At 42.8% G+C, this 21,801-nt stretch overlaps 1 protein-coding gene across 1 annotated transcript in view; it reads right to left on the bottom strand.

The window, feature by feature from the left end:
- The window catches only part of RAD18 (RAD18 E3 ubiquitin protein ligase), a 50,479-nt gene extending 28,908 nt beyond the window's left edge, over window positions 1-21,571 (bottom strand). Inside the window, exons 1-9 of the mRNA XM_035546938.2 lie at window positions 21,438-21,571; window positions 21,162-21,243; window positions 18,679-18,740; window positions 17,167-17,237; window positions 8,874-9,229; window positions 6,550-6,649; window positions 3,677-3,861; window positions 1,660-1,736; window positions 882-942 (exon numbers count right to left, since the gene is read on the bottom strand). Of these exons, the coding sequence (XP_035402831.1) occupies window positions 882-942; window positions 1,660-1,736; window positions 3,677-3,861; window positions 6,550-6,649; window positions 8,874-9,229; window positions 17,167-17,237; window positions 18,679-18,740; window positions 21,162-21,243; window positions 21,438-21,491 (1,048 nt within the window). The 5' untranslated portion in view covers window positions 21,492-21,571. The remainder of the gene's footprint in view (window positions 1-881; window positions 943-1,659; window positions 1,737-3,676; window positions 3,862-6,549; window positions 6,650-8,873; window positions 9,230-17,166; window positions 17,238-18,678; window positions 18,741-21,161; window positions 21,244-21,437) is intronic.
- Between the last annotated feature and the right edge of the window lie 230 nt (window positions 21,572-21,801).

Genomic DNA, 21,801 nt, shown 5'->3' with positions numbered 1-21,801 from the left:
GAGCGGGTAACAGCAGGAAAGAAACTGCGAATAATACGGCAACATCAGGGAGCTAAGAATGAATTAATGCTATTTAAAACCTGATGTACAAACGCACAAATCACCTGTAAAAATCAGTTTATGTGAGCAATTTCAGCAATGAATTACCAAAACAGGATGCAAGTCTTGCAATCTAAATCTCACAAGAGTCTTTGCTTCTGAAATAACCACAAATAAAGATGGTTAGTCGGTTACATGGTTCCGCAGAGAGACAAAACACAAAGCCCAGCACAAACAAGGGTGAAATCTCTCAAGCAAAGCACAATCAGCTTTCCCTGCAGTCACAACTGCTTTTCTGTATTTCAAAACCCGTGTTTTAAGAATCACACGGACTCTTACACCGAGCAGGAAACTGAAACAGAACTCCTCAGCAGCCTGGGCAGCAACAGGACACTGCCGCCCACATGGCCAGCACTGCTTGGGTCTCAGGGAGTCCTTCCAGAGTTCTGCTCCTTACAGCTGCCCACGGGTTCCCAGAGAAACCACACAACTATGCACTGTGCGTCCACGGAGGCAGACAGGAAAACTCTGCTGTTCTTTATATCCAGCGAACATGTAGGAGGACCAGAAGGTAAGCAGAAAGTGCATAAATGGAGGTGGGTCAGGGAGACTTCCACCTCAATTTTACCCCATCCTGGCAGTGAGTTTTCTCTCTTAAAAGAGACTGTGTTTCAAAGAGGAAATTTCAGCCCAAATAAGAGAGCTTTCAGCTTTTTCCTTCATCTATTAAACTGAGGGATGTGGGGAATAAACAGGTGTGTGTCCGTGTGTGTGTTTTAGCACAGATGGAATAAAAAGATGACTTAATGAGGAAAATGAAGTGAAACTTGCGTATTACTTACGATATCCAGTGTGGATCTTGTCTATTTCTTCCTCTGTCTGATCCTTTGTAAAGGTCAAGCTCTACAGAAATCACATGAATGTTTATTTACAAAGAGAAAAAGCTGATAAAGCTGCAAACTTTAAAACTACAGACTTAAGTGGACAAAGGCTCAGCCATTCATTCCCCCACCCACTAACTCTTACTACCTCATCCGCAGAAAGTAATATATATTTAAAGTACATATATATGCTGTCTTGCTTTGCTTTCACAAAGACAACAAGCCTAAGCCAAACTACCCCGTGTAACATCCAGCGTGTGTGGGCCATAAAGTACTTCCTAATACCGTGCAATAAATGTGCACCAAAAGTCACAAAAGTATCATATGTCATGGGAAAAGAACAGGCACTATTGCTAATATGGAAACGAGGAATTTGTTAGATAAATCGAGAGAATTCTAAGAAGCAAAATATTCCCCGCACTACCATGGAGGGTCAAAATCTTCCAATATGACCAAGGGGAACATTTCTCAAGAATCTTTATTGTAATCAAAAAAAAAAAAAAAAAAGGTCTTACTTAAGTGGTTTGGACATAGAGACGTCAGCAGTATACTAAGAACTGGCCATGACAAAAGACCGATATGAGAAAGTCGTAATTAGAAGATGGTATATGCAAAGACCCACACGCAGTCTGGGAATCTGGGAACTGCCACAATAACGTGACAGGTAAACGTGCTCAGTGCCCACACCACGATTTATCCTATCCATCCCCCCATTTGGGAACAAGGACAATTAGCTTACACTGTCACCAGTTTTATTAAATTCAAGCTGAACCCGAATCTTCTCATTCTTTTCCAGCTCTTTAGCAATCTCTGCAACTGTTCAAAAACACAACAAACAGATCGTTAAAACAAGAGATGTCAGAGCGTTCCCAGCACTAAATGAAACTACTGTTAACTTCAATCACGGAGACAAACCTGCCTTAGCTTTCCAACAGTGAAACTCGGGCTCGGATCCCAAGCACATACAAGCCGACAGGTTTCACACCAGCACTCGGGGGACATTTGCCAATGCCGAGCGCCGGGCAGCGCTTCTGGCAGCTGCCTCCCGCAGCTCCTCGGCCCTCGTGCTCACGTTTCCTCCGCACCAAACTGACAGAAAAGCGTAGTCTTTTCAAATCATATTTGAATCTTTCTCTACCACACTGTACGCTATCTGTGGCATACAGGCATGTCTTTTATAAAAAGCTTCCATTTTATAATGTGTCCTTAAACAAAAAATAATGAAATATACTGCTTATCTTATTTTTACTTCTGAGGAGTACCTTCCAAGGCAACAAAAATCTGTCTGCAAGCTTATACCCAAAACCCACAGTCTAAGCATGAATTACAACCTACCCTAACCATTAGGTCAGACACCTCAAAAGCATATAAACACACACAACACTGTCTGCATGGTTTATTTTGACATTTACTTTTACAAACATATTTCTACACTTAATCATTTTCATATAGCTACTAGGTAGCTACGCAGATTATTAAAACAAACACTTCCACTAGAGAGTAAAGTTGCCAGAGAACAAGAAGCTTATTATGCTGTGAAGGAGTAAAACCTGTTCAAAACTGGTTTAAGCAAAATCCAGGAATTTGGCACCTATGCTTCCTCAGAAGCTCAGGTATTTGTATTTTACGGTGACCTTAGGTTCACTGCTACCATCAAAAATGCATGTCCGCATCCTAAATGCTAGTTTAATAATTCACCCTTTATAAATAGGTAAGGAGGCAGAACCCAATGCGAGCTTTGCCTTATTTAGAGGATCCTAGCTAAAGCACAGTGTAACGCACCGTGAAACTTCATTTAGCTAGCTTGGATGACCTACACAGACAGGGGCTCCCTGCTGCTTCATCGTGAGCATCAAGTGAAGAATCACCCCCTGAAGGGCAACACGCAGCACATCAAGAGGCTGACAGAGCCGCACGTACGGCAGAGCTGAGCTCCAGCAGAGGCAGGAGGCTCCCGCCAAGGCAGCGCCCACCTCCCGTGGCCGCCGGCTGCATGGCGGCAGCAGCACGAGCCGGGTCCTGCCGCGCGGCAGCGCCGAGCAGGAGCAGACCGTTCTGTTCCTCCCTGGCGTCGGAGCTGCTTGGCTCCTGCCGGCCTGCCTGCCGGGGGCTGCCTACCTCCAGCACCTACTGCAGCCGCTCGTCTTCTCCTGCCCCTGGGGGCACTCGGGAAGGGGCTCTGAGGAGATTTAGCTGCATTGCCAGATCCGTATAAATCGCTGACGTTGAAATCCTGATATCAGTGCTGTTCTCGCAGACATAAACTTGCTAAGACTCTATCCCTGCTAAGTCTTGCTGAAATGAAATATAAATCTAAAACTTGCTGAAATCGAACGCAATCTTAATTGTATGTGCTGGTTCTCAACACAGAGATTTCCCAAAGTCCTGGAAAACAATTTTTTAAAGCACCAATATTTATTTTCAAATGTGCTCAGGTGCAAACCAAGTGGTGGTGCTTGGCACCTAAGTCACTTACAGATTTAATCTTTCGTTAGTTCTTATTCAAGTTCTTAAAATGTTTAGAGGAGCAAAATGAAAAAGCAAGTAGTGTTGGTTGCAAGGTTGCCTTTCTCATAAGCTTACTCCTGCATGCCAAGCCCAGAGCTGGCAAATAAATTCACGATTTCAAAAAATCAGGATCTTATAATCATTCCAAATACCTAAACCAGCCTATTCCTACCGCGTGAACTAAAAGAAAGAGAAATGCATACAAAGAGTTTGTGATGATAAAAACATTCCTACAATTTCTAACTTACCAGATTTGGGATTTAGAGAATCACATTGAGCATTATACATGTGCACAAATTCCTGGTGTCTTTTAATGAGCTGTTGCCGGGTCCCATGGGCAGACAGTCCGTGTTCCTTTAGTTTCTTCTTCAACTCACGATCAGAGAGCAAGTTGTAAACAACTTTAGGCATAGGTTTCCTTTTCTGAGTAGAACTGCAAAAGGAAGAGGAAACAAACATTTTTTAATTGATACTTCTAGTAAGAACACAAATATTGACTTGCATTTTTACAGGGCATTTCACCCACTTTGGGTAAGGAATATCTGAAGGAATGATTTCAGCCATGACTGACGTACGGCACACCACACAACGTATGACTAACGCAACAGCAATAGCTCTAGGAAGACAGAACACTTTTCCATCTACCAAAAAGAACACTTCAAACATACAAAAAGCAAGAGGTCTCGTCTGATTGCCTTTAGGGAACTGTGCAAACGCCACTTCCCAAGTAACAAGTACTGCAGCTCCATTTTTAATATTGACAGCAAGGGCTTCAAATCACACCAGCAAACTCAGTATTGCTCGTCTTCATTAGGATCAAGCTGATGTTCAGTCTGGTTTGCAAAGGAACTGTGCTGAATTCAGACTGCTGAAACATAAAGAGTTTCCAGACAAACACTGGCCATGTCCTACCCAAATTAGTTGGGGAAGTTTTAAAAGCATTAAAACCGCAACCCCAAACTTGAATTATGAGATTTTTTCATCTTTCTATGAAAATGACTTCAATAAAGACACAATCATGCAACTGAATGCAAATTTGTAGTTCCCATCTAACAGAAGGATAGGTCAGTAATATAGAAAATGACATTAAACATAAACAGTGCTCTCAGATGAACAATGTCTAAAAAAAAGATTTACTCCTTCACACTGCCATATGTTAGAAGAACTCAACGTTCCTAGAACAGCTCTGGGAAACATCTTCATTACAGGAAACTGCCACAAAAAATTCACATCTTACCACAACTTTTATTATCCAAAATGAGCAGAATAGTTTTTCTGCACAAAATATCTCAGTCTTCTCCACATCTCCCAGTGAAAATAGCCAACAAAGGCACTGAAATCCATCTACTACCTCACTCACTTTCAACTTAAATCATACTTTATTCCAATTTATTTCTAATTACAGAAGAACAGCATTTCATTATAGACATTTTTCTTCCTGAAGCAAAATAAAATTTAGCTGCACAGCTCTGAATCACAGAGAAGTTAACAGCTTTCTATTGTGAAAGCAAGAGATGTTAAAACTTTATTCAGCACTTTTAGCTCATCATTCTGCAAATAAATCTCAAGTTTAAAAAAATGTCCTAAGCAAAAATTGTCATTATTTTATATCATTTAGTCTCAGAATCTGCAGCACAGCTGCAGATTCTTTTGGGAAACAGAAAAAAAAATAATCTTTTCATTAAAGATTCTGAAACCTCCTAAAAAGTTCTGTATGTACTGCGGTTCACCAGCAGCATGACCCAGAATACAGCTGACAGCTTTGCAAGCAGACAGCTAAGTGAAAACAGCTCATAACAGTTTTGAATCTTAACAACTTTTTTTCATTCTTGAAAAAAAAAAAATGCAGTGTGCTCTGAACACACGTTTACCTGTTATAATTATGCCTGTCCAGGTTTGGGGGACTAAATTTTCAGTTCTGATGAAATACTGCTCAACTGCTAACATGGTATGCCATGTACTCCTAATTTGAGAATAAACAGAGCCGTAATTCCTCAGAGAAGAACTAGAGGTGTGTTGTTACTGAAACCTGAACAACACTGCCATAAAATAAATACATTGCCAAAGCCACACTCAATACACAAGATCCAATCCCTCAGTATCAGTAGCTTGCATGATACTTTCCTAAATTGCAAGAGGTCTAGACAAAACAAGCAAAATTTAAAATTCTGTTAGGAACATGGGATTGACACCAAAGAGCTGGCTTTTATTTTCATTCTTTAAGAACAGTGAAAACGGTAAAAAAAAAAATTTAAAAATCCCAAATGAAAATTAAAATGTAACATCAGATTTCCATGTTAGTTTACCATTTGTTCATCTTAAAAATCCTTCAGCTTATAGATTGCAATCTAAGCATCACTGAGCAAGTTTAGGGCCTACATAAAATTACTTCCTAATTTAAGGTTCAGAGGACTTGGTAACACTACCAAGCAGTAAAACTGCACAGAGTAAAAGTCCCTCACAGTTGTCAAGTCTGATCAGTTAGAAGTCATAATGGCCTGAATTTATGCTACTAAGTAAGAAAGACTGAAGTCTACACTTCTGACATGAACATGGAGACTATAACAAATTCTAGGATGGAAGCATAAAGTCACAGGCATGCATAAACCTTATGAAAATTAGTATCTTAAAGGAAGCAACCTTAACTGGAGTCATTGGAAGAGAACCACAGTGAGCAGAGTAAGGCACAATTTTTACTTTTTAACTTGACAGCTAGTGAAGCAATTTTTGTTTGGCCCATTTGAATCAGGAATTAATTTACTTACCAAGTGAAAAATGGGAACAAGGGTTACCTGAATAGAATTGTAATGCTAGTGAGCAGAAATTTGATGACAATCATGTACAGACTAGGTTTACTTCCCATGTTAAATTCTTAAAAACATTACCGAGCATTTTCCTGCCACTAAAAAAGTAACACAGTTGCTAATTCACAGTACTTCCTTGAAAGAGCAAAATCACCACTATAATCTTCATAGAGTGATTTTAGATTGGCATATGTTACAGGTAATCAAGAAACAAGCACAATCCACTATATTATTACAACCCACCAACTAATGTTTCCTATTTCAGCAGTGCAGAACAATAGCTACACGCACACAAAAAGTTCTGAGATGTTTCTTACCTTCTAAGGCGGTCCTTCTTCTCTTCTCTGGTCAAGCAGCTATCTAGATGTTTGTTTATATATTCCTCTGGAATAGCAACCCCACAAACAGGACACTCCACTGAAAGCAAGGGAGAATGGTTTTACTAGCATGTATATTACAACACAAATCAAGTATTTTCATAAGAAAAACTGTTGATTGAATAAAATGCAAACACAGAATTCCAAGTTTCTGCTGTTATGGTATTAAAAAAAAAAAAAAGTTTTGGCACATTTGTCCAGAACCTTCATTTTTAGCACTCATTTTCACTCCTGAGCACTTATTCCCCTTTCTGTGTAATATCAGAATGCATCTCATCTTCCTCCCTACAATCAAAGGGAATGAAAACTGTAGTAAAAATCTAGAACAACATGCATACTACAAGGAACCCTAAGGACTAATACAGAATCACAGAATCATCTAGGTTGGAAAAGACCACTAAGATCATCAAGTCCAATCATTAACCTAGCACTGACAATATAAGCATATGCTTATTTCTGTGATAATCCCCTTCATTTTTGCAGTATTTCACTCCTATATTTAAGAGGTTGTTGTATTTTGATAGGCAGTATAGCCCAAAATTTATTCTTATTAACATCATGTTTCCATATTTCAAATCCGTGGGTCTCAAAACTCACATCAATACATGAGTTAGTTAACCTCACAGGAATTCTGTGATCTGAATACGCTTCTTAGTCCACCCCGCCTTTCTTTTTAAAGTGCCTATAACTCAATTTTGTGACTTTCACTCACTCACAACTGCCCTGTAACTGACCCCACCCATGTCAGAATTCTTCTTGCATCAGATTTGCAAGAAGTACTTGTGAAGGCCACCTGTAATGACAGTCAAAACACAGAGTTAAAATATTTGGCTTTTGCAATTGCATTCTGCACATTCTGTAAAAAAACAAAAGGGTAACGTTAAATGAACAGCATGAGACAGATTCTCTAACCATTATCCTCTGTATTAGTATGAAGAAAATCAATCTGGATTTTTAAAAAGAAGCGAAATACAACCTAGCAAAAACACTGAAATGTGTGAATTCAGAGCTATCTGGTAACACTGCTTTACAATTCCTGACTTACAACAATTAACTGGGACAGTTAGCAAAACAACAAAATAACAGACTACTCGTAACTATTGTATTTGAATTTTACACTTCAATTCTTAACACAACAATTAATAGTTACTAGAAGAACTTCAGCACTGCCTCATTTTGAATCACTCATTTATATTCTATGACCAACTACTTTGCACTTGTTGAAGTAATTTCAATGTAATGCATACCTGAGCATTTAATAAGGTCATAAAATGGTCAGCAAGTGAAAATCTCAGTTGCTCAAGAATAAATGAGAGCGAAAATTTCATATTAGTTTAAAATTACTAATGTGAGCAAGTCTGATTCATAAAACTAGAAAACATACCTTCTGGCTAGGCTGATACCATTTTCATATGGCTCCTTTTCTGGTGGTATTACATTCTACCCAGCTAATGAATAAATATGAACTCCCAAGTTTCAGTCAAATAAATTGTTAAACAGAAGAATATATAAACATGAACTATTGAGTATCAAAATTTTACTCCAACCAACTCCAAGTTGGTCCTTTCCAACTCAGGATATCCTATGATTTTCTTAGACTTTTAGTTAAATAAGATGCCTGCTGTGACGTCAAAATTAAGAAGATACTGTCATTTCACTGCAGTTGATTAGTATAAATGGCCGTTTACATGCTTCAATAAATTAATCTACAATTACAGGAGAATAAACTAGATTACTTTCTTCTGAAGAATGTATGAATAGGAACATTAACAAAACTGAAACCATGATCATTTTGATTGGGGGTGTACCCCTCAAATAACAAACAAAATGTAAAATACCTTGCTTATGGTTACTGAGGATATAGGAGAATTAACAAGTATCAATGTTGTCTGTCTGCTCATCAAATCGAAGGAAAAGAGAAAATGACTTCACTTTTTACTCAATAAATCTGTTGTGCAACTTTTCTGTTTGTCTTTAAAAGAGTTGTTACACAATACAAAGGAATCTATAAGAGTCAAACTCAATTTAATTACTTGACATCAGCCCAAACTTCCTCATCAAGAATACGCTTGTAGCAGTAGTCTGAACGAATCAGTCCAGCTAAGCAGGAAGCGTCTGAGCACGCCTGTGCTTTAAGTGCAAATCAGGGCAATGCAGAAAAGAGATGCATGCCACAGACTGATGGCACTTCAATGCACGCAGCCAGCTGCAGCTACGGACTTGGGGAAGTGAGCAGAACAACAACAAAAAATTAATCATCTCACCTTTGTTGACTGCTTTTACCACTGACGTAGAAGGTTTTTCACGATTTTTGGTGCATTCAGAACTCTCTTGTGATCCCACTTTGTTGTCTTTGCCACCAGCCTCTGCAGAGCTGCCACAGAGGTTATGATGTTTCTCAGTTTTGCAAACCTTCCGATCTGTTTCTGCCAGACCATCTGTCTTTGTCAGGGTGCAAACATTTTCCTTTCTCAAGAAACTGTCAATCACTGGCACCTCTTCTTTTAAAACTGGCCAAGACGCAGGAGTCCTAACGTGGCTTTTGCCAGCTGAAGGCCTGCTACAGGCCAATGGAGACGAAATCAGTGGAGTATCCAAGACCAACTGGACCAGCTGTTGCCTAGAAGTATCCAAAAGACAGCATGCAGTTAGCTACATCTAACAGCATTGCTAGCTTTTTCTTTGAGAAGAAAACAGAAGGAAAACAGCTGGAGTTTTTCCTCCATTCCTTCCTCACTGTCCAGTTGCTAACATGCAGCACTTGGGAATCATCTCGCCCACGCAAACCAGGAGCATCATAGTTCAGCATTGCCATGCTCAGCAGAATATAAAAATATTTTCCCTGTTTTCAAAGAAAATAAATTACATTTTGCAAAAGTAACAAAATGAGTGTCAACACATCACACGGACTACAATAAAGAACTAAGTTTTCCCCCTTCTTGAAGATCACAGATAACTGTGGCTCCTGAAACCACAGGGCCTACCAGGAAGTATTTCCATGCTCTCTACGAGCAGCACAGCTACTCAGCCCAACAGAATCCCACTAAGATAACCACACGCTTGTCAGCTCTTGAGACTGAGCGTCAGGTAACCTCAGCTAGTCCATGTTACACATTCAGTGCTGAACAGCCAAAGGGCACAAAGTCTCCACTCTTTTCTCATTCAAAGTACAGGGAAAACACCACCATCCTCAGAGGCAGCCTGCTTCCATCCCCAGCATCACACGGACCGCTCTTGTATGTGTGGCTTTCCTCCACCTCACTCCCTGCCTTCCTCAGGGCCAGCAAACATAAAGATGCCAGTTAAACAGAAGACTCTTTTCAAATAAATACGCTCGTGTTTTATCGGTAGGAACACGGTAGGAGCAGAAGGCTTGTTCTGCCTGTCTCGTCAGTGCTCCTAGCTTTGAGCTAATGCAAAGAATTACAAAGTCTGTTGTCCTACTCAAACAATTGAAAAAAAAATCTCAAAGACATGTTTTACTCCTACTTCCCCCAGGTTTTTTTTGCAGAGTTGTGTTTATTTTGCCACGCATTTCACACGGATCAATCTAAGCCAAATGAAGCCAGAGCCCGCATTCTTGGCACGCAGACTGCATAGCACTGCAGCTGTCTAGACTGCCCACATACCTCAGGGTTCACTTTCACTCCTGAATCATCACAGGTGAAGGGAAGGCTTTCCCAACCCACAGCAACAGTAGACAAACCACGTGTACCATGCTTACCCACCGACACTTTGACAAGTCCTCCACATCCTGAGGGTCACAAAGAAGTTCATGTCATCCACCCAAAAAGATCCAGCAAAAGTACATGTGCAATCATTAACCCAATCCCTTTTAACTTGCTGCTCAATCCTCCCTCAGCAACCTGCACACAAGGCACTTGCCAAGCCCTCCAAGCACACAAAGCACGAAGCTGTGCACAAGCACAGCTGCCCAGGTCATTACTAGCTTCCTTCCTGCCTTGCTGCCATTCTCACGACCACCACCTGCCGAGCCCCAGCCCACTGCACCAGCAGAAGTCCTACAATAAAAAAAAAGAGGCAATTGTACATGCTCTCTGATGAAATGCCGTGACTTTACAGCTTTGATTTTGACAATTCACTCCATCTGAGGTGTCAAAGCCTCTGGAAAGACAACAGCTGTTGGAGCTGAGCTTCATTTCTGTGCCCCCCTCAAGTCCCCAAACCATATGACTTTCCCATATATATGACCTTCCTGTTCTACCATACATATGGCATGAGATACCTGATCGGGTATCAGCTATTTCAGGACATCCCCACGCTTACCCAGTGCAATGAGCTAAAGAGAAAGGAGCTCAAACCGCGCACTGCAGCCCACTGAGAACACACTGTTCCCACAATGTTTGCAGAACAGAAGGGATTGCCCCTAAGGCACACAAGTCTACATTCTCAGCCTGCAAACTTCTTAACTCAAAAAGAATAAATAAGAGTTGACCTAATTCAGCTTACTATTCAATTTCTGTTAAAAAAGAAAAAAAAAGTAAGACTGTGAGTGATGCACCTACAGAATGTACACTACCATAAAATTATTTTTCACTGCACTTTTGCGATGACACAAAACCCATACTAAGTCTGAAGTACAGCTGTGCTTTCAGATTTTATAGCTGAAGATGTTTGAGCCTCAGGTAACTACTTAGAAAACTTTTAAGTCTTTTAAGGTAAAGATTTATCATGCCTGAAAATACCTAATGAATAATTTTCTGTATACATGAATGTTTTGAGAAGATACTAAGTCACTGGATGTCCCTCCAATTATACCAGTTTAAGATAGTTTTTTGATAAACGAACAGAATAATCAGCTCAGCACACAATGTTTTGCAGGGGTTATATTCAAGCTGGACTCAGAAGCCTGACTTAGGGTTGAAGTTTCCTGGATTACTGCATGTAATGACCACATCTGTCAGCAGCAATTCGCAGCCATCCCAAGACGCTGACTTTCTGCAGTACAAACAAGCCCAATTAAGCATGGCAGCGAAACTATGTTGTTCTGTCTGCTCATGCCTAGATATGGACTGGAAGCTTTTAGGGAGGTTAATTCCCCAACTGACACAAATACAGAGTGGTCTAGCTACTGTTGTCATAGGATCAGCTAGCTTCACGGGAAACTCGGGAGCTAGCTGAGTGAGAACACGAACAGCGAGCCTTGGCGCAGCCACGTCCCATTCCTGCGTCATGCTTGCTGCTTACCAGGGGCATACTTCTTCCAAAAGTGCCAGAAAGTTCAGACAGAGCATCGCTGTCTGGGGCCATCGGCAGCAGCGAGTGGCATATGAAGCACCTCACGCGCTGCAGGTAGAAGCACGGTGTTCTTCGACTCGGAGGTAACAAACTGCAGCCCCAGAAGACTGCGTGTTGGGTTTGACTAGCTGCCTTAATGGTAGGCTGCCTGGGTGAAAACCAGGGTCAGGCTGAAGAAATCAGAGTAGCTGAGCAATTCCAACACAGGCTGAACGATCACCTGAGGGCAGAGCTGGAGGAAGCGCGAGGGCTGCCTGCCACCAGGAGCGGGCAGCAGCCGCAGGCAAGGCCACGGGGCCCTCGCTGTTAGCCAGCGTGCAAGGCTCGGCGTTTGGGTGATTCGCCCTGTGCGAGAGGACAGGCTGCCGAACTCGGGGAGAGCGGCTCTGAAGCTGCGGGACGGGCTACCCAAGTAAAAGACCGTCTTGCTTCATGTGCAGCTAGTTAATGCTTGCATGGAGGCAGCCAGAACTGAGAAACCTTCTGACCAAACGTCAGTGTCTGTAACAGCCCTCTCAATGCAACATGGCCTGGTACAAAACAGAGAGAGGAAACAGAAAAACAACACAAAAACCAAAACCTATCCTAGCAATAAGTTGGTAATAAAGGTTGCTTTAATTACACCACTGCTGTATAAATAATCTTACGGAATTATTCCTTGACGTGAAGGATAAAGACCTAACGAAATTTTCTGAAGGGATCCGATTTTGGTACAGCATCAATGGAAAGAACGCTAAGAAAAGAACATGATAACTCATTTGCCGAAACACACCAAGTCTCTCTATGCCTTTTTTGGTGGGAAAACACAGACCATGCTAGCATTAAATTGAAAATGGTAGGGAAAAGTCGCAGGCGGGCTGGCTGTGAGGCGGTCCCTCGGCGCGGGATGACACCTAGTGGCTCTGCACACCCAGCACCCAGGTGGCTGCCTGGCCTTACCCCGCCAGCCACCGCTCCCCTTCCTGAACGCCAAAGCAGAACTGCTCAAATTTCTTGTTATTCACACGAATTCTGACAGGTGCTGTTCACATAACTTTGGCCAGCACAGCTACGTTTGGAGATTCATTTGTCATTACAGAGAAAAACACAGGAGACTCAGGAGAATGCATGAGATTAACAGAGAAGCCCACTGTCCGCCATCCCCAGATCATACAGCTCACCCAGAAACCAATTGGGCTGGCAAACGTCAGGACAACACAACACCGTTTTTAGAAAGCTTTGCATTTTGCATGCAGTTTTTACTGATTACTTCTACCTAGATTATCCATTATACGCCCTTATGAATTTAACACAGACAATCAGCTCGGGAAGGTTTTAGCAGATACAATTTTACTTTACTGGCAAAAAAAATCACTAAATGTGTCACAACTGACAAGCCTCAGTTAAGAGCATGAGTACCTTTTGAAGACTGAAATACAAACCAACGAGATGTTAGTGTGTCCTTCTATTCACTGTTGTAACCACGACACAAATCCCTCTCTGTCATCCACCCTCTTTAACGGACGGTGTGGGTTAGAGCAGGGAATTACTGTTATTTAGGCATAACTGTAAATGGATACTCATTTTAGCATGCGTACTAAAGCATGCCTAGCAGAGAGTAACAATACAAAAGTCTTGCTAAATTTTATTCTGCAAGTCTGCAAGACCCACAAAGAATTTTTCAGTGTCCTCTTCCATCAAGATCCCAGTTCCCATTTTATGGGCAGTTTACTCCTCCCTTGCCAAAGAAGCTATAAAGCGGAGAAAGTAGATGGGCATCCAATGCTTCCAGACAAATAAATTTAGAGGAAGAGATCGGGTTGCAAATCTGCCTAGGAAAAACCCACATAGAAATTGTCCTTTAGTAGCATTAGGGCTGTCCTCCCCTTGAAATTCCTTCTGCATTACTCCTGGACATTCATCAGTGTTTCAGAAACGACAGTACCTGCACTCTAAGAGCATTCAGAGTAGATGTGTTTATTCCTCTGACTCACTAGCTGCAAGTAACCCTGACAAAAAAACTAAGTTATAACTTTGAAAGTAAAAACATATTTTTCTTCCCCACGTAGGAAAAAAGCACAGATTGTTCTTTCAGCAATGACTAGCGTTCTACTCATGCAAGTATAATTCTAATTTCTAAATTTTCTAATTATGTGATATAGAAACTGACAATTTCTATCAGAATAATCTCTTTAATAAAGGACAATGGAATTAATTTCAAAATAACCCCCAATCTTTACACCTAGTATTTGGGAAGCGACTGGTCTCATCGCGACTCACAAAAGCACTGTTCCTAAAGGAAGATTGCACCAGTAGCACCATCCTGACCAAAGACAGATTCTGCCCACAAACCACAGCACAAGCAGAGAGAAAACCAAGCAAAGGTTGCTCTGCACCCACTAGAATACCCTACGGGTTATACTGATCAGAGCGATGCACTCCCTTAACACATTCATTGCTCAGTATCTCCATGTGCTCCTGAACACAACACGGGCAGTTCTGACCTATTAAAGCCAGTTCGGAACAGCTCCTCTACCCTCGCACAGAACACAACACCAACGGGCCACCAGGAACGCCACAGACACCTTCCCTGGCACTTGGAAGTATCAGAGCTTGCACGGGAAGGGCTCCTAAGACAACACGCACCGAGCACAGCTGAGCACAAATTACCGTGAGGGCTCTCATTCTGCAAACACTCGTGCACAAGCTAAACGTTGAGCATAAGTACAAATGGGATCAGCATTCAGGTCTATTTAGAATGATTACCATTCCCACACACGCACTGACCTTGGAGCATAGCTTTTACTTTGCTAAGTACTAGCAACATTAACATTTTCTTTCCCTACAGGCTTGACTTAAGAAATGCATTTGCATTTTCTGAAATGCTGAAAAGATTTAAAGCCTGATTTTCATAAATGCTAAATTGCCTGAGGCTCAAAGTCAAGGCAGGGTGGACTTGGAGGGCTTCGCACGCTTCAAAATCAGACCCTGGAGTCTGGATTTGTTTTGGGGAGGGCTGAAGAGAAACAAAGAGGAAGATGGGGAAGAAGAGGGTGGGAGACAGAAGACTCATCTTGTACCAACATCTCTAGGGCAGAAACCAGCAACGCCCCTGCGATTTAACAATACTCATCATTTAACACTGTCTGGTCGAGTATTCTCCTAACTCAGGACCACCCGCAGAGTAAATGCAGTATCAGGCTGAGGGAAGAAAAAACACAGGGCATCCAGCATCTGAAGTGATGTAAGATTTATTCACTGTCTATATTCCTCTTCTTTTCTTTTAAGTTTTCTTTTAACTTTTTGAAGTTACCTTAGTAAGCCATTTGCCATTAGGCATTTCTTAGCGAGATCCAGAAGAACCCAGCCCCAGCTCTCTCACCTCACACTCCAATAAGGAACAGGACGTCACAGCTTTAGGTTTATTGATCCGATATTATGTTGTGAAATTGACTGAACTCCAAGTCACAAAAGGAACAGGTATTAAACTACTCCGGTAAGATTTATACTGATCCATTAAAGCAGTCAAAAAAATGTAATGTTTAAGATTCATTATCATAATGGATCCAAGTCAGCACTACTCGTTCCCTGCAAAATTAGATGTTACCAAAAAAATAGTAATCCATTTATCATTAGCAAACACCACAGACAGAGTTTAAGCTAAAATACTGGAACTGCAGAATTTCAATTCTTCAGATAAAATCTATTAAATCTAATAGTGGTCATACAGAAGATTAGTTCTTCACCACATAGCAACTCTCCTAAGAAACAAAGCCATGGCATGAATTATGCTTCATATCACTTATGAAGCCAAGAATCCCACTGATTTCAAGCTCCAGGTTCATTTCAGAGAAATAGATGATAGTGTATTTGTCTCCCATATCCATAGGGATAGCTGCAAAATGCTTAGCAAATCACAGAGCTGCTCCTAACCAAAAGGAAACAGAGATCATACAAGAAATATCGTATCTACCATGGTAAGCATTTACCAAGTCATGCTTATTTTGTTGTCAATGTCTTTTAAAGGGATGAGGAGATCAAAAGTAAATTAAACGAACAGAAAAGTAGGTGAAAGCACAAAACTCCACTACTTCTCTAATCCAGGAAGATTCCCGTGTGTTGTCCCTCAACACGTACATTTTTCTTATCCAGTGATTTCACCAAGGGAATTCCCTCGCAAGCTGACCACTATCACGGGACAAAGTCATTCTGTTCAGAATTTCCCATGCACATTTAGGAAGGATCTTACAAGAAAATCTTTATTACCATCATTTTCACCACATAAGGTAACTCCCAGCCTCTGCTTGTCTTCCTACAAGCCAGAAGAGACTGTAACTAACAAAGCAACTAACCTGAAACAAAAGTGAAATGAGCTTACACAGACTCCACACATCACCTGAGAGGACCGTAACCTTCAGCTGAAAAACCGTAGGAATTTTCCAGACATGCAACCACTCATCTGACATTTCTCCCACACTGGAATTTTTTTTGCTCACTCCTCACACTTCTCCTCATTCTGCTCATCCACGTGGACTCCGGCCTTGGTGACGAGAGGCAGGAAACTTCCTCCACTGGCAAGTGGCAGGTCACTACAAGTATCTGAACCATCATTACAAGGCTGCAACTCTTCTACCAAGTACTTTCAGGCATGTATCTTAAGGGTGTTACTGGCAAATGCTACAACCCTAATTTAAAAAAAAAAATAAAGAAAGAACACCACAAAAAGTTCCCACAGATTTCACAAGGCATTGGCCTTAAGCAAAGGAACTAAGGAAGCCAGAAGTAAAATTTAAGCGTATAGCTGGTTATCAGGATGAATGGATTTCAGTAGTTAGTATGTCACAAAGATTATCACACAGATCTTTAAATCATTTTGTATGACACTTTAAATAAATAAATAAAGTTGCCAAATACAGTCACCTCCCTTAAATCTAAATTGTAAAGATGATCTACCAAAAAAAAAATCTAACAACAAATCTTAAAATAATAACTTTATACCACTTCGCTTGATTTTTCGCTATACAATTTAATTATACATGTTTTCAAAACACATTATATGGTCAGATCTTTTGTGTCTCATACAAGTAACACAGTCTTGTAGCATTCAAGTCTTGGAAGATAAACCGTCTTCATCAAATCCTTTATTGTTAGAATATAGATGTTAGAATCTTTTCTGTTCTTTGCTAACACAATTTGAGTTTCTAGTACAAATGCAGACACTGAATATTGCACAAAATATGAATTAATACAAACAAATTCAGCCACATCTGCCCTTCAAACTGCCAAACCAGTGAAAGCATTCATAAAATTACACAATACCTTGCAGAATTAAAGCTCTTTACTAGTTCATCTAACGTCCGGTTATTTTTCAGGTCAGATTCCGAGACTGCCTATTAAGAAAAAAAAAAAGGAATGAAAGAAAAGGGAAAAAAACAATCAAATACAGTGAAAACAGCAATACCCACAAAGTGTTCAAGTGACCAATAATTTGTTTTGTGGATCAATGCTTCAATCACCAACCACCGAAATTGCTGTGTGAATAAAGATGCATAAAGCATAAGCATTTTTTCCTGAAAAACTTCTAAAATAACTGCCAGAGCACTGTAAGTCTGGAACATGATTGCCAATATACAAAAATAAAGCATGAAGTTAAAGAACAAAATCCAGTGTGCCCAGCCTCCATCAGTGCTTTATCGTAGTACTGTTCTAATCATTTTGGAAAACAAAACAAGGATCCCGTGAACGTGAAAGGAACCTTAAGCAACAAGGAATGAAACCGGATGAAGGAAAACGCTAATCTTGGTAGTGAAAATGGAATAAAAATATGAATTACAAGATGGCTTTATGCATTTGATTCATTCTTTTAAAAAGATTTCTGATTTTTATCTCTCTGGTTTTATCTCTTCTTTTGTCATAAAAAAATTTTATGAGTCTTGCTCACATCAATCCCTGTGATTTTTAAGAAGGCGTTGGTAAAATGTACTCTCAGAAAAATACATCAGTCTGCACTTGTTTTAAGAACTGACAAAGTTACAGATAGATCTGTTTTCCAGCCTAGTCCAGTCTTTTTCATGCTTTAGAAACACAGAAGAAAATTACTTCTATTTTGCCAGTACTCTTGAAGCACCATTCATTGTTTTCAGGCAGCCTATCATTTTTAGGAATTCAATAAAACCCAGTTGTCTTAAGATGAAAAGCTAGATTAAAGCCTAGAATAAATTGTATTCTGTGCTCCTTAATCAGAAAAGGCCTTCAAGTCAGCTGGTAGTAATAACCTACCCGCAGAGCAGGCCAAACCTGTCACTAGTGCCTCTCACATTTAACCTAATTTTCATATTTTTCATTTCACAGCCTCCTCTCCTGGCTGTGAAACATAGTCCTCTCCTCCCCAAAAGGCCACACCGTCCTGTCAGTGCATTCTATCACTAGGTCGTCTGTGGGCACTTCTAAGTGTGCCTTGGAACTGGAAGTGAGGACACTCAAACGTGGAAAATGCAAGTGCTTAAATTTCAGCACTCACATTTTAAATGCCAGCTTATTTTAACAAATCAGGAGACAATACTAAATGTTTCATGACAGATTTTATACTCAGTTCTGAGCCAAAACTGAGTTTTGATGCTACATGTATTTCTGCCTATGCTGACAGAAAAGTATCTCTGAAATAGAAGAGTTTCAGGTATAAGAGCACCACAATTTGCCAAAATAGCTGCTCACGCAAAGGAAAGGTGGTAATATATGACCACAATTAATTATTTACCATAGTCCAAAGGGAAAAGATCCCAAGATTGGTCAAAAAAGAAACAACAACAAAAAAGGAAAAAAACCACTTACCACACAGCATGTTGGACACTGAGTTTTGTAGGACAAAAACTTGCGTATACAAAGGGAACAATCTAGAAAAAGGAAACACATCATTTTTAAACAGACCTTCTTTCAAGTGCCATTCAACACATGCTTGTTAGTATATTTTATTTTTTATGCAGTGTATGCAGAATATTCCACAACACACCACTACTGAAAATGCACCATTTTCCATAGAATAAAATATGGATAGGTTTGCTAGATGGCGATCTTTATGCAAGCATCTTTCAACATGTACTCTCAGTCCCACTGTCAAGAGCAGAAGTGCATTTTTGTTTCATTAAAGCAGGACAGGACAACCTTAGCCTGGTGCCACCGCTACGGGATAACGAGGCACATTTGCCAGTCCCCAGCAGCATGTTGCACTGCTCCCCCAAATGACTAGTGAGGAATCACTTCCATCATTCTTTTGAATTACAGGCCTTTGAACCAAGCCGTGTCACAGGCAGGATGTAACGCCAGTTGCTGTAGAGCACTTCCACTGCTCCCCACCTTAAATTTCCCATTTCCAACAACTATGGCTTTGTCAAGCTAAAGTAAATTTCACTGCCTGACCACCTTGTCCTCCTTGATATAAGGAGGAGAAAGTGCTACTGTTCCAAATAAATCAATTATAAGTATTTATTTTAATGAGAGAAAAGGCAGTGTACTTTTCCCTAAGCTGACTTGCAGCACACCACATTGCTAGCATGTTCCAGCAGATATCAGCCTGAGGCAGGCAGAGCAGCACGGGAAATTTTATCACGTAACACTTAATGCTCTCTGCCACACAGCTCTGTGTTCTGCTCTGCCCTCACAATCTTATTAAAGTTATTTATATGAAGGACTTTAGGAAAAGGTGGCGTTTAAGTGCATCAATGCAGACAAGAAGTGCTTGTATTGTCAGAAGAAGGCTGCAGCAATAACCAATGTAGAAAAGTTGGTGGCCTCTTCACAGCTTTTGTCCCAAATTGCCCCTCTACAATACCGCACTGGGAAACATCCTTGCTGGCCAAACCGCAAGTAGGAGAGCTACACGTTTTGTAAAGAACGTACGGGATCAGTAACATCTGCACTGCATGCCCATAAATAATAAACAGCCCTATGATGACTGGTCTGTTTAATGCTAAAGGAGAGAAAATTCAATGAGGATATTTTTCAACAGTTTTTTGTCATCCGGATAAGGCGCAAGAGGATTTTGCCAGCCCATAAGGCCCACAGGATCATTCTCCAGTCCTGTATCTCCTGGGAGAGATGAAGGACAAACCACCCAACGTTTCCGTATGCCTATCTGGCCCTACCTGTTTGACCGAAGCTGCTAGCTGAGCACCAAGTCAGGCTTAAGCGGAGTCAGAACGCCAGGAGGACACACGCCCGTCACAGCCACCCCTGCTCTGCGCGTAAGGGGCGGCAAGGCACACATTAAGCGAGACACACTCACTGTGAACTCCACAGAGCAGAGGACAGAAGGAAGGACAACCTCTCAGCCCATCCGCTGACATGCCACAAATGACCCATTCGCTTGTCTCCTACTCCTAAGCCATGCCAATAGATGGTTTTTATTAAAACTCCGGTAAATTCAAACTGCCACCGCTCAGCCAGCACAGATGTATGCAGTGATCCTCCACAGGACAAGGCACGCCGCGGGGCAGGAGGCAGCAGCACGGCGACAAGGAGGGGACGAGCCCCGTGGAGGGCACGCCGCCACAGCCAGTAGCTGCCCGAAGGGCTCGCGGAGCTCGGGCCGTGCTTACAGCCGTGCGAGCACTGTCAGGCCATACCACACTTACAGCCGTGCGAGCACTGTCAGGCCATACCACACTTACAGCCGTGCGAGCACTGTCAGGCCACACCACACTTACAGCCGTGCGAGCACTGTCAGGCCACACCACACTTACAGCCGTGCGAGCACTGTCAGGCCACACCACACTTACAGCCGTGCGAGCACTGTCAGGCCATACCACACTTACAGCCGTGCGAGCACTGTCAGGCCACACCACACTTACAGCCGTGCGAGCACTGTCAGGCCACACCACACTTACAGCCGTGCGAGCACTGTCAGGCTACACCACACTTACAGTTGTGCGAGCACTGTCAGGCCACACCACACTTACAGCCGTGCGAGCACTGTCAGGCTACACCACACTTACAGCCGTGCGAGCACTGTCAGGCCACACCACACTTACAGTTGTGCGAGCACTGTCAGGCTACACCACACTTACAGCCGTGCGAGCACTGTCAGGCCACACCACACTTACAGCCGTGCGAGCACTGTCAGGCTACACCACACTTACAGCCGTGCGAGCACTGTCAGGCCACACCACACTTACAGTTGTGCGAGCACTGTCAGGCCACACCACACTTACAGCCATGCGAGCACTGTCAGGCCATACCACACTTACAGCCGTGCGAGCACTGTCAGGCCACACCACACTTACAGCCGTGCGAGCACTGTCAGGCCATACCACACTTACAGTTGTGCGAGCACTGCGGGATGATCATCGCGATGCTGAAGTAGTCGAAGCAAATCCCGCAGCGCAGCAAGTCGTCCACCGCCTGCAACGAGACGCGGAGGTCACCGCCAGCCCCGGGCCGGGCGGCACTGGGGGACCGGGGGGGTCCTACCGAGCACGGGGCAGGGCCGGGCCGGGCCCCCCGCCGCGCAGGGCCCGCCCGAGGCCCGCCCGCCGCCATCTCGGCCGCCATCTCCCCCCTTCCGCCCGTCCTTCCCCCGCCGCTGCCTCACGCACCTTCAGCGGGGACAGGCTCGCCGGCCACGGCGCCTCGGGCAGCGACAGCGCCATGGCGGCACGGCCCGGCCGGGCCCGACTCCGTCCCCGGCGCCGCGTCCGAATCCCCCGCGCTGCCACGGGGCCGCGCTTCCGCCGGCGGCGGCTGCCGGGAGCTGTAGTCCGGGGCGGCGGGGCCGGGCCCGGGGCGAGGGAGCCGCGGGGCCGGGGTCGGCGCCCGCCCTGCTCGTCGCTGGGGCGGCGGTGCGGGAGGTGCCGCGGGCTGGGTGCCACAGCCCCCCTGCAGCTCCCGCGGGGCGTCCGCTTAAAACGCCTCAGACCTTGCGTCAGTAAGGTCTGGGGAAGCAGTCTCCTACCTACCTCC

The sequence above is a fragment of the Cygnus atratus genome, chromosome 10 (genome assembly GCF_013377495.2).
Source record: "Cygnus atratus isolate AKBS03 ecotype Queensland, Australia chromosome 10, CAtr_DNAZoo_HiC_assembly, whole genome shotgun sequence".
Taxonomy (NCBI): Eukaryota; Metazoa; Chordata; class Aves; order Anseriformes; family Anatidae; genus Cygnus; species Cygnus atratus.
Note: the sequence above shows the minus strand (reverse complement) of the source record. Positions and strands in the feature narration are given on the sequence as shown.